The 13,277-nt window shown below is 32.8% G+C and overlaps 1 protein-coding gene across 1 annotated transcript in view; it reads right to left on the minus strand.

Moving 5' to 3' along the window:
* Nucleotides 1-655: 655 nt before the first annotated feature.
* The window catches only part of LOC148312472 (ATP-binding cassette sub-family G member 4-like), a 61,808-nt gene continuing 49,186 nt past the window's right edge, over nucleotides 656-13,277 (minus strand). Inside the window, exons 6-9 of the mRNA XM_088277121.1 lie at nucleotides 6,842-6,973; nucleotides 5,761-6,171; nucleotides 4,361-4,617; nucleotides 656-2,069 (exon numbers count right to left, since the gene is read on the minus strand). Coding sequence (XP_088133247.1) covers nucleotides 1,722-2,069; nucleotides 4,361-4,617; nucleotides 5,761-6,171; nucleotides 6,842-6,973 — 1,148 coding nt within the window. The 3' untranslated portion in view covers nucleotides 656-1,721. The remainder of the gene's footprint in view (nucleotides 2,070-4,360; nucleotides 4,618-5,760; nucleotides 6,172-6,841; nucleotides 6,974-13,277) is intronic.

A 13,277-nucleotide genomic window follows, 5' to 3' on the forward strand; every position in this document is an offset into this window, starting at 1 on the left:
ACTTCAAATTTACATATTAAACTTTTAAATTATAAAAAAAAAATTGTAACTTCTGAAATATCCAGATGTAATTAACCACTTTAATGCTTTTGAACGAGCAGTGTTTGAGGACGGCTCATGTATCGTTTAGTGTCAACCTGAGCACTGATCACGTGTTTCGACTTCCTTGCGTCACTAAGATAAACAACCGAACTGAACCGAAGCTTGCCAGTTGCCACTTGACCATTTTTATAAGAATTTATTGGAAATTCTTTCATAAATGACCAATTTTTATCATTATATATTAATTTTTTTTTAAACCCTTTGTACGAGTTAAGCAAAAAATAAAAGTTGATCTGAAAAATGCAACTTTTCCATAAAAAATAAAGTATTCTGTAAAATCCCTTTTATTTCCTTTTATTTGTTTACATTAGTCCATGGACTATAGTCGATTTACGCGTCCAAAGGGTCAAATTGCTTTTCCATATTATTATAGTAAGACTGGTTTTATTTCTTTTATATTGGATAAGTTTTATTACAATTTTTATTGCTTCTGTTTTGTTTTTTAACTGGACAACTTTTAAATCATGTTAACTATTTAAATAAATAAAAATATAAACTGATATTTTTAGTTCTTTTGTTGTGAGTAAACCCGAGCATTAAGTGGTTATTTTCGTTTGTTTTTGTTTTTTTTTTTAAATCTTGTTATTCTATTTGTATATATTTAACATAAATAAAAAAATCAACTCAGGTTTAATTTTTTTAAGTGGGACATACAGTAGTATGTAGTATCTGATTTAAAAAATTTCAACTAAGCTGATTATTACATATAAAATTTTTAATTGTTGCCAATAACTGCTGAGGCCAAAAGAGCAAAGTTAAATTCACCAATGCCGGGGTTGAAATCATCACATGTCCTCAATATGAGATCAAACGATATGAAAAGCTTTGTTAAAATATTGACCGCCCTACCCATATGAACGTACATGATACGTCTGCTAAATTATCGCCCGCACAGGGTAAATTTAGGGAATATTTATCCGACTGAAATCATGACTCCATATTTAACAATTATAAATAAAACGTAACTCTTTTATTCTGCTTTGTTTGTAACCAATATTCTCAATCTGTTGAATGTAACGACTCAAATAAATATTACAAACCACGATAAGTAAAACGTAACCTTTTTTATTGCTTTGCTACTAATGTTCTCAATCTGTTTAACAGAAATAAATAATACAAATCATAATAAATAAAATATAATCGTATTATATTGTTTTGTTACCATAATTGTCAATCTGTTTGATGTAACGACTCAAATAAATATTACAAATCACAATAAATAAAATGTAACATTTTTATACTGCTTTATTTGTTACCAATATTCTCAATCTGTTTGATGTAACTACTAAAATAAATATTACAATAAATAAAATGTAACATTTTCATATTGCTTTATTTGTTACCGATATTCTCGATCTGTTTGATGTAACTACTAAAATAAATATTACAAATCACAATAAATCAAATGTAACATTTTCATATTGCTTTATTTGTTACCGATATTCTCGATCTGTTTGATGTAACTACTAAAATAAATATTACAAATCACAATAAATAAAATGTAACATTTTCATATTGCTTCTTTGTTACCAATATTTTTGATCTGTTTGATGTAACGACTCAAATAAATACATACAACAAACTGAAATAAATAAAATCTTCATCCATTAATTTTAATTTCACCGTAATCTATGCTTTAGACGGTAATTCAATACAAAATAAATTAAAAGTCGAATTAATATGTACAAGGATGCCAGAAATATGACGGAGTAAGCGTAATTGGCGTCTTCCATGTCCACCTCGTCCAGGAACTTCTGCGGGTATCGGTAGTGGCAGTACTGCGCGTCGCACATCAGCTTCTCGCGATTGTAGCCGAAGATGCTCAGCATAGTTCCCTCCAGACCGTACTTCAGGTAGGAAATGTGGAACAGCCATCTTAGGGCGGGGTGCGCGTCATGCAGATGAACGAAGAACCCGGAGAATATTGTGAACGGTAACATGAACAGTGGCCCAAATATGACACCCGTCTGAAAATCAATAATATTTATTTCAAATATTTTTTTTCTTCTCAAATTAGTTTAAATTACATTCAATACTCTATCTATCTGACTATCTATCCGCCTCCATGGTGTAATGATTAGAAATTTAAGTATCTACAATGTATAGCCGAATTTTGATAGTTTTTGAGATATTTGGAATTTGGAACCCATTTTTGAGGGTTATATAAATAAAAATATATATAAAACCCTTATCCGCACCCCAATGGTGCATAGGGCACTGCGTAATACAAACGCAGTGTTATCTGGATCGTTTACACATGAAGGAAAGGTGATCAGCCCCTCGCTTCAGGTACCAGTCCAGGGTAGTATTGAATAAATAGTACAGTGAAATAAATTACGTATATTTATTTTCTCCCCTGGGAATCGAACCCGGGACCTCCAGAACGGAAGCCGAGCGTGCTGACCATTACACTACGGAGGCGAAACTTTGAGGGTTAGTGACAGAATAAAAAAAAATTGCTAATTGAATGCTATAAAAATATATTTTTAATGATAGACGACTTAATAACAAAGCTTAATGAGCAATAAAATACCTAAAACACTTAAATCGCTAAATTAAAAAAATCTCAAAAACTATTGACATTCGGCCATACATTGTCATACTTAAATTTCTCGCATTTGCGTACCCCTCCCTACCTTGACCTGCCGGTAATACATCAAGTTACCAATAACCCAGTACGTCACAAGCAACAAAACGGCTCATTTGGCAAATTGGAAATTTTTTAATAGAGACAGTCATGAGTGCATGTGAGATTCTTTCCAAATTATTACGAATGCTTGAAAAATTTTCCGAAGATGCTTGAAAAAATTATATTTTTTTATATTTTACTTTTTCAGTAATTTTTACTGTTATTATCAATACCCAGTCTAGTATATTCTTATCGGAATAGACTTCTTAGAAAATACTGATTTAAACCCAGTGTACTTCACAAACTTGATAACTTTTACATTTCAACAATTAGATCGATACAACATGCTAATCACTTATCTAAAACTTTTCTATTTGACCTTGTCAAACATTTTATTATCATTGCTGACGATCACATATTAAAACACCTGGTAGAGAAACTTATCATTCAATTAATTTGTATTATATAATAGTTTTGGTTTTTGAAACTGAGGAAGATTCGAGCTCATAAATATGAAAAAGATTTGAGAACACATTGTTGTCAGGCGGTTTTTTCTACAAGCCCAACCCAAATTATATTCCGACAGTCTGCCGCCCGATCCTAACTGTTTAGTTTATATTCAAACCCATAGATGGAAGCATCTATGGCTTCCGAAACTAGTCGTAATAATATAATACTCAAGTGGTAAAAAACAAGTGATTTATTTATAATTGAATCATATCTTATGAGAAATGAATGCTGAAACATTAAATAACCTACTTTTGTCTTTGTTTTCCCACTCCACGCTTCGCTTAAATACATTATGGTTGGTATAACAGGCTTCACTTCATAAATCTTCAATCACCAGCGCATAAATCTTCAATCTATCACGCTATCTACTATATAATATTCTTACCAACTTAACTTAACCGCAATGCACTTAAATATCTTGCTGAAAATTTTATAGACCTTTCAGATAATGATTTCTCACTTCGTTTTTCCCAAGAAAGAACACTTTCCATTCCTCGCCATAACACATCATTCTTTAGTAATTCCTTCTCTGTCCAAGCGGCCAGACTGTGGAATGAATCACCTCTCCTTGTAAAAAATGCACCTTCTCTAATAACTTTTAAGAAACATCTGAGACATTACTATTTATCATTACAATCCTAACTGTCCATCAAACCTCCTCCCTTAGTTTATCCCTCTACCTCCTTCCCTAAACTCCCTTTTTCCTTTGCCTTCCTTATTATCATCATTTGTAATTTATGTATTTTTAAATGTCAATTTGTAATGTATGTTTTTAAATGTTCAAGTACTATCTTCTCTAATTGCAATCAGCTATATCGGTAATGTAATAGCAAAGGGGTATATCTGGCAAATTTTAGAATTTCTAAGTTTGTTCCACAAAATGTCTAAAATAGTTTATTCCATACACATGCACATGTCTGAGACAGATATACCCCTTTGCCCTTACACTACCGATATATGGTATCAAACGTTTTGATCAATATCACTAGTCTGTTTTTGGCTGGTTGGAAAATATTGCTTTTTAGCAATAAGCCCGCCAATGTGCTTATTTCTTTTCTGTACATGAACTTTAAATAAATAAATATAACTGATAAATAAGAGGATTATAAAATAATCTACCTGTATGTTAAAAATGGCTCCGTTCAGAACTCCGATGCTTTGCCCGACGAAGGACACCATAATGAACATGAAGGCGTAATAACAGAATCTGAAGAACTCCACGGGCTGTCCCGTCATCAAATAGGTGATGACCGCAAACATCAGGGTGCACACAAACTGGATAGGGGCGTCGGAGAGCGTCAGAGATATGTAGTACGCCTTCAGGGAGTACCATCTGTTGAAATGTTCTCGGGTAATTATAGGCAACTCCAGAGGAACTGTAAAAAGATTTAATTATTTTTAACTGCAATATTTATTTAGACATTAAGACAGATCTCCTGGCTCTAGAATAAACGAGATTGGACGGGGATCAGGACCATCGAGGCGCTGTTTCGAGCTGCCCAAGATAAGGACAATTACTCTCAAGCGATAGTTGACGTTCAGGGACATGACATGACATGAACAAAAGAAGAAGAATTCAGACATTGTTTTCGGGAAATGTTTAAAAGCGTCTTTTACATACTGTTAGTAGAGAGCGAGAGACACTTATAAGCGCACTATTTGCTTACTTTTGGTGGAGCATGGGAGACATCAAAAAACATTATACAGATCGGAGTTGGGTTTGCGGTTACTTGTGATTAGTATGCTGAGGGTCATGCAGCAGACTGTCTGAGTCTGCCCCATGACCCTCAGCATTTTTACTCAGACTTTACTAAACTACATCTGGCATAGTTGACTCTTCCCAGAAAAGGTTAATCTGTTTATTTTCAATCTACTTTTACTGATACTTTAAGTAAGAATTTACTTACAACATTTTAGGTGTGTCCAAATACTTGTTCACAAATCTGGATTATCTCCAATTATAGGAGTTAGTTTTCATATTATATTTTATAGAGATAATCCAGATTTGTGAACAAGTTTTTGGACACACTCAAAATGTTGTAAATAAATTAACTGGTCAAGTTATAAGCTAAAATAATGAAAATGTAAATTATATTTTCTGGCGTTTCTCATGTATGTGATCATAATCTAAGATTCGGACCTCACATACTAATAAAAGAGTTTCTGCTCAATAAACAGCTTCTTTTCATCTCACCAATAGATGTCTCTAGTGAAGTTCTAATGATTCAAGCACAACGTTTCGTAATTGGGTAATATATATATATAGAGCTTTAAAGAATTCGAGTAGTGTGGTTGTCAATAATGGGTAGAATTGGTGAATGTTACAGATGTGTAAAGTGATCACTTAAACCAGCCTATGACGGTCGTCAGCCCCGTAAATGCCCAGACTTCCATATTCTTCTTCATCTTTGATGAGATGTCCAAAAATAATAAGAATTTACTATTTCTAGGCAGAGTTTACCTACTTTTCCTGTAACATATATATAATCTTTTAAATGCAAAGGTTAAAAAGTACTTACATGTGAGCATCATAGAGTTGAATGCGGTGAACATCAGAAACATTATCGAGAAAAACAGGAAATTAAAATTATCTAAAGTGTATTGCGCGTCTTTCCCGATTTGAAAGTACAGTATTCCCGTTGTGACAGCGATGCTGAAGTGGATGAGCAGCCTCATGTAGGTCAGCACTCGGTCCCTCGACAGCATCCTGACGTTCCTGGATATGAGCACGACCAGCTGGGTGAGGAAGGAGGTCGGGTAGTTGCTGCCTTCCTTGCAGTAGGCGGTCGGGTTGATCACGAGGCTGCGAGTGGAGGGCTTCTTCGGCAGGGACGATTGGTGATTCATATGCTCCATTTGAGTAATACACGGAATGATCGATAGAAACGGGGTTCGTATCGGAGTCATCATTCCATTGGACATCAGATTCTCTAAAAAAAAAAAATGTATTATTAAGAGCATTTTTGGGGATATCCAAATTATTGTTCACAAATCTTGGTTTCTCCATTTAGGAGTTATTGTTACATTTTGACATCTCAACATAGATGAAGAAAAATATGGAAGGCTGAGTATTTAAAGGGGTTATGCTCCTATTAACCAGCATAAGACGGATCGTAAGCCCTGTAAATAACCTTCCATATTCTTCTATGTTGAGATGTCAACATGTAAAAATAACTCCTAACCTGTCATAGGCTGGTTAATTGGATCACAAGCCCTGCATGGCATGTGTCAATATTCACAAATAAATAACATATTTAACGACTTTGAAGTGAAAACAATAAAAACATTTGTTGTAAAAACCTAATGTTTTCGCCATTGCATGTTGGATTTGTCCAAAAGTAATTTTGAAAGCAATTGTCAAACACTGCACAATTTTTTTGAGAATATACATTGAAAAAAAAATTAACCTGATACCTTTCAATAACTCTTTTATTTTAAAAACTATGTATTCATTTCAAAGAAAAACGTACTTTTTCAATACAAAATGGTATTTTAAGCAAAAGAATCAGCTACGTTAAATGTTGCTTAGGTTTAAAGAAAATTAGTTGCGGGCTATCGATTACCCCGCTATAATAAGCTATAGATATATTTTCAACTCACCTATTCGCATTATAGAATTAATTTGGGCGGATTCGATGGATTTCTTTCTCCAGTCGCTGTTTTTTCCATTGTCACTTTTTCCCACTAGACGATTTATATGATTTCCATACTCTCCGGTAGAAATTTCTAGAACTAAATAAAACAAACCATTGTTTATTAGGTAAATAATAATAAAACCCTTATCCGCACCCCAATGATGCATAGGGCACTGCGTCATATAAACGCAGTGTTATCTTGATGGTTTACACATGAAGGAGAGGTGATCAGCCCTCCGCCTCAGGTACCAGTCCAGGGTAATAATATTGAATAAATATTACAGTGAAAAAATCACTTATATTTATTTTACCCCCCTTGGGAATCGAACCCGGGACCTCCAGAACGGTAGCCGAGCGTGCTGACCATTACACTACGGAGGCGGACAAAAGTTACTAGGTTACTAGGTTACTAAGTTATTAGGTTACTTGTAATAATTATTGTTAAGCCTGTAAATTCCCAGACCCCCATGTTCCCGACTCCATAGACCTGTTCATCTACATTTCATGTGTCTCAACTTTTTGTCCGCCTCCGTAGTGTAATGGTCAGCATGCTCGCCTACCGTTCTGGAGGTCCCGGGTTCGATTCCCAGGGGGGTTTAATAAATACAAGTGATTTTTTCACTCTTATATTTATTCAATATTACACTGGACTGGTACCTGAAGTGGAGGGCTGATCACCTTTCTTTCATGTGTAATCGATCGAGATAACACTGCGTTTATATGAAGCAGTGCCCTATGCACCATTGGGGTGCGGTAAGGGATTTATATTATACAACTTGAGATAAAACATCTATTGTTTATATTATTTTTTGACATCTCATCAAAGATGAAGAAGAATATGGAAGATTGGGCATTTACGGGGCTGACCAATAGATGTCTCTAGTGAAGTTCTAGTGATTCAAGAATAATGTTTCAAAATTGGTTCATATATATAGAACTTCCAAGAATTTGAGTAGTGTGGTTGTCAATAATGGGTGGAATTGGTGAATGTTACACGTGTGTAAAGTGATCACTTAAACCAGCCTATGACGGTTGTCAGCCCCGTGAATGCCCAATCTTCTATATTCTCCTTCATATTTGATGAGATGTCAAAAAATAATATGAAAATAACTCCTGTAATTGGAGATAATCCAAATTTTGTAAACAAGTATTTGGACACACTCAAAATGTTGTATTAAATAACGCATTAACACACATAACGTCAGATAGCTTCCACCACATTACCCATACATACAGTAACTAGTATTATGTATTTGAATCTATTATTATATGATTGTTTTTATTATGCCATTGTTGAAAAACCGAGTCGCAAAATTGTTTAATGTATAAGGGTTTGAAAATGTATGATGAGATGCCTGAATGTATAAAGAATGAAAAGAGTCTGAAAGAATTTTAAAAAAATGTTTTGTTTACAGTAAGAAGTTGTAAATATATATATGTCAAAAAATTCTATGAAAATAACTCCTGTAATTGGAGATAATCCAGATTTTGTGAAGTATTTGGACACACTCAAAATGTTGTAAATCTATTGTTTATTTTATATTATTATCGGGCAGATTTTTCATCATTCCGACAATTATACTCAGACAGTCTGCCGCCCGACCCTCAGTACATTGATCACAAGTAATTGCAAACTCATTTCAGATCTGTACAATGTTTTTTGGCGTTACTCGCGCAGTACCAAAAGTAAGCAAATATAACACTCATGAGCGTCTCCCGCTCTCTACCAACAGTATGTTAAAGACGCTTTTAAGCCTTTCCCCGCAAACAATGTGTTAAAAGAAGATGGATGTATTCCAATGCTCAGACTTGCATCTTCTTTAATATTAAAAAAAAAATAAACATATATCGCTCACTCCTTTCAAGAATGTCATAAATCAAAAATTGACAATTTTTAGTTATGCATATTTTCAGAATGCCCATAAAATGCACTATATCCTAGCAAAAGCGGCATATTTTTAACTTAATATTTACCCGCTACAAGGCAAAAAGTGTTGTTTTTGCATTTTGAAGAAAAGGTATTGTTTAATTATTTTTTTTTAAATATACTAAATATTTTTCAAATGGAGAAAAAACCTTCAGGTTTTACCTAAAAAGATCTGTTGCACAGTAAAAAGTTCAATAAATGGCTTGATATATATTTTTAATACATTGTATTGTATTTTTAAACTTTAAAAAAGTTCTCCTGAAGAATCAAGTTTTTTGATTTATGACGTTCTTGAAAGGAGTGAGCGATATATCGCTCACTCCTTTCAAGAATGTCATAAATCAAAAATCGTCAATTTTTAGTGTGCATATTTTCAGAATGCCCATAAAAGGTACTATATCCCAGCAAAAGCCGCATATTTTTTACTTAATATTTACCCGCTACAAGGCAAAAAGTGTTGTTTTTGCATTTTGAAGAAAAGGTATTGTTTAATTTTTTTTTTAAATATCCTAAATATTTTTCAAATGGAGAAAAAACCTTCAGGTTTTACCCTGTACAATTACTGCAAATTATGTACAAATACATTGTTTAAAAAGTGTTGTAAGTTTTTTTTACAGCGGCATCAAATATCAAATGAATGTCACTCTTGACAATCAAACACTCATCTGATATAGTACTAACACAACACCTGTGTGTTTATCTGATAATACATCGAGACCAAGTATAGCAATTTACGGATGTATTTATAATTCAATTGCTGGCTGTCGAGTGATTTAATCATATTTACACGGGTCATGTGTTTAAACGTCAGATCAAAAAGACAGTGATGAATCTATTTAGAGATAGTATACTTACCATATATGCTAGTACCATTAACCCTTAGAGTGCGAACCGTCGAAAGATCGACTCTATTAATGCGTATAAAGTGCGGAGTGTCGGAATACCGACTATTGCGCAATTTGATTTAGATATCGACCTGTATGGACGTGTCTTAGCGCGCGCATGTATAACGTTTTTAATAAGTTAATAACATTTATTTCAAATTATTTTGCTGTGAATTTAACACTGATTTTTGTATTTTTTTAATAAAAGTTTTTTATTTCTACCTACAAAATGGCAAATTTGTCAAGTAGTGATGTTGAAAAGCAATTAGCAATTTATGCAAAATATGTGAAAATAAGCTCAGTACTATAAGGGTTAAGTAACCTTCGTAGACTGAGGTATCCAAAAATTACGCATGCTCCATAGGGGGATATTTGAAAGACTATAGACTTTTCGTAGAAATATTGTATGTAATAATAATATGGAGTTATACCAAAGATTATTAAAAGATCTGTAGAATAAAAGATTTTGTTCTTTTTGAATATTTTTTAAAATAAATTATAAATATTTGTGTTTTTTTTTATTATTTACAGAAATACTTTCATACTATTTCTGTGAGCCTGAGCGGCTCATTTTTAGAAATAGGTATCAGATTAAGGTAGAGTGGGTTCGAACCTAGAAACTCTGACTCAAGAGTACGCGAAACTAACCACGGGACCACAACCCGACACAATGTATATTTATGTCATAAATAAGTATTTTTGTTAAAATAAACAAAATTTATGTTTTGTACAGACATTTGTTAGTGGAACTGTATTTTATAAAATAAAACAATTATATAGTATTTCAACTTTTATTTTATTTGATCAGCGACTAGGTTTCATCGTTACTGACATCATCAGATTGGTGGAAGGCTGGACAAATTTAGATTTTATATACACAACAAGTCAAGGGTTGAAAATCATTGTTTTTATATGATCATTCTGACAAAATGAATTGAAATACAATGAATTGAAGTAGCATATAACAATTAAAATTATATATTAAATACGGTTTAAGCAGGATTTAAAGTAAATTTTATTCAAAAAATGGATTTTTGCAGCATTATTTAAATAATGTAATACAAATATATCTATACAAAATTCTGTTTAGAACTCTTACCATATTTTAAATGCAATTATTTTCATAATACAGAACTTAAATCCATTCAATTCATATTGCCAGAAAAATTATATTAAATCACAATTTTCAACCCTTGCCTTGTTGCATACACAACACTTGGTTTCGAGTCTGACCAGTCCGATGACGTCAACAATGACAAAACCCAATCACTGGTCAAATAAAATAAAAGAGTAAAGAACTATATAGTTGTTGTTTTATTCTTCTTCTTCTTCTTCATCTTGTTGTAGGACTTGTGGCATGTTTTTAAGAGGGTAAGCCTCCTGCGATGTCGATTCCCAGCTATCGACCCATCTCTTTGGTGGTCTGCCTGGGTCATGCAGTGCAATGTGGGGAGTTTGGATGGTTCCATTCTCTTCACATGCGCATACCATTGTCTTCTTCGTTGCCTTCCCCACCTAACGACATCTTCGATCTCGAAGACTCTTGCCTGATATGCTTCTTAGAGTCTTCATTTCTGACACTCTAAGCGCGTTTTTTGTGGCAACGGTGTCCGCTTTACATTCGATTCCATACGTCATGATGGGTCGGACACAAGTTTTGTAAATTTATTATATAAACAAAATAATTAAATTAATTGTCATTTTGCCTGTCACTTGGCAACAATCTTTTGGTTCAGTAGAAAACCTTTGGAGATACCAGAAAAATGTCAAGTGGGTGTCATTTTATATTATTCACGTATTCTAGTAGCTGATATGATACAATGTACCCATCAACAGATAGTCAAATAAACTACAATCACATTGATATAGTACAGGGTGGCACAAAAACATCACCCTATCGGAAAATGTTATAATTTTTGCAAATAATATACATACGTCAATCATATTTGACATTTCGCTCACTCCTTTCAAGAACGTCATAAATCAAAAATCGTCAATTTTCAGTTGTGCATGTTTTTGGAATGCCTAAAAAATGTACTATATCCCAGCAAAAGCAGTATATTTTAAACTTAATATTTACCCGCTACAGGGCAGAAAGTGTTGTTTTTGTATTTTGAAGAAAAGGTATTGTTTAATTACTTATATTAATATACTAAATATTTTTCTAATGGAGAAAAAACCTTCAGGTTTTACCTTAAAAGATCTGTTGCACAGTAAAAAGTTTAATAAGTGGCTTGATATTTATTTTTAATACATTGTATTATATTTTTAAACTTTAAAAACGTTCTCCTGAAAAATAAAGGTTTTTGATTTATGACGTTCTTGAAAGGAGTGAGCGATTTGTGAACTAGACAGCTGCAGGTTACAAACATATTGATAAAACGGGCACAAATATGTATCAATACTGGCGGCAGCCACTTGACGGATATCATCCATTTCACTTTAAAAAAAAAATAAAGATCCAATAAAAGATTTCCATCTATGGAAATCATCGATGTTTTTATTAGTTTTATTTAGTACATTAGTTTTGGATGATTAATTTTGCGCCACACTAAATCTGTTTGTACACCACAGCTGTCTAGTTCATAAATCGCTCACTCCTTTCAAGAACGTCATAAATCAAAAAACTTGTTTTTTCAGGAGAATGTTTTTAAAGTTTGAAAATGTAATAAAATGAATTAAAAATAAATATCAAGCCACTTATTGAACTTTTTACTGTGCAACAGATCTTTTTAGGTAAATCCTAATGGTTTTTTCGCCATTTGAAAAATATTTAGTATATTAAAAAAAAAAAATTAAAAATACATTTTTCTTCAAAATGAAAAAACAACACTTTCTGCCTTGTAGCGGGTAAATATTAAGTTAAAAATATGCCTCTTTTGCTGGGATACAGTACATTTTCTAGGCATTCCGAAAACATGCACAATTGAAAATTGACAATTTTTGATTTATGACGTTCTTGAAAGGAGTGAGCGAAATGTCAAATATAATTGACGTACGATGCCATTAGCAAAAATTATAACATTTTCCGATAAGGTGATTAATTTTGCGCCACCCTGTACATATACACAATATCATTTTCATACTAGTTTTATCAAAAATGTAATACTAATTACGTTTGTACATATAACATGTAAATAAAAATTTACATTGTACGTGATTAAGATAAAATGAATTCAGATTTATTAATTTATGGTAATATTCATTTCAAATTATATTCTGAAAACATACATATTTAACAATTTTTCAAAGCCTGTTACAAGGTGAAAATGAATCAGTACATTACTTCAAAAAAACATATAAGCCTATTACAAAAACAATTCTGTCTCTGTGGTATAGTGGTTAGCGCATTTAGCTACCGTGCCGGAGGCCCCGGGTTCGATTCCCAGGGGGGATCATTATAAATATTAGTGAACTTTCACTCTTTTATATATTTTATCACATTGGTAAAGGTAAAGTTTGTAAAAAAAATACGTAGGTGATATTAGACTGCAAAATGGAAGAATGATAACGGAAAAGAGTCAATAATATTTTTATATTTATTTTATTTAAACCATATCCGCTCCCTAGGTGGAGCATATGGAGTCCAC

Source organism: Brachycentrus maculatus, unplaced genomic scaffold (genome assembly GCF_059751285.1).
Source record: "Brachycentrus maculatus isolate JH-2025_06_01 unplaced genomic scaffold, ASM5975128v1 h1tg000039l, whole genome shotgun sequence".
Lineage (NCBI taxonomy): Eukaryota > Metazoa > Arthropoda > Insecta > Trichoptera > Brachycentridae > Brachycentrus > Brachycentrus maculatus.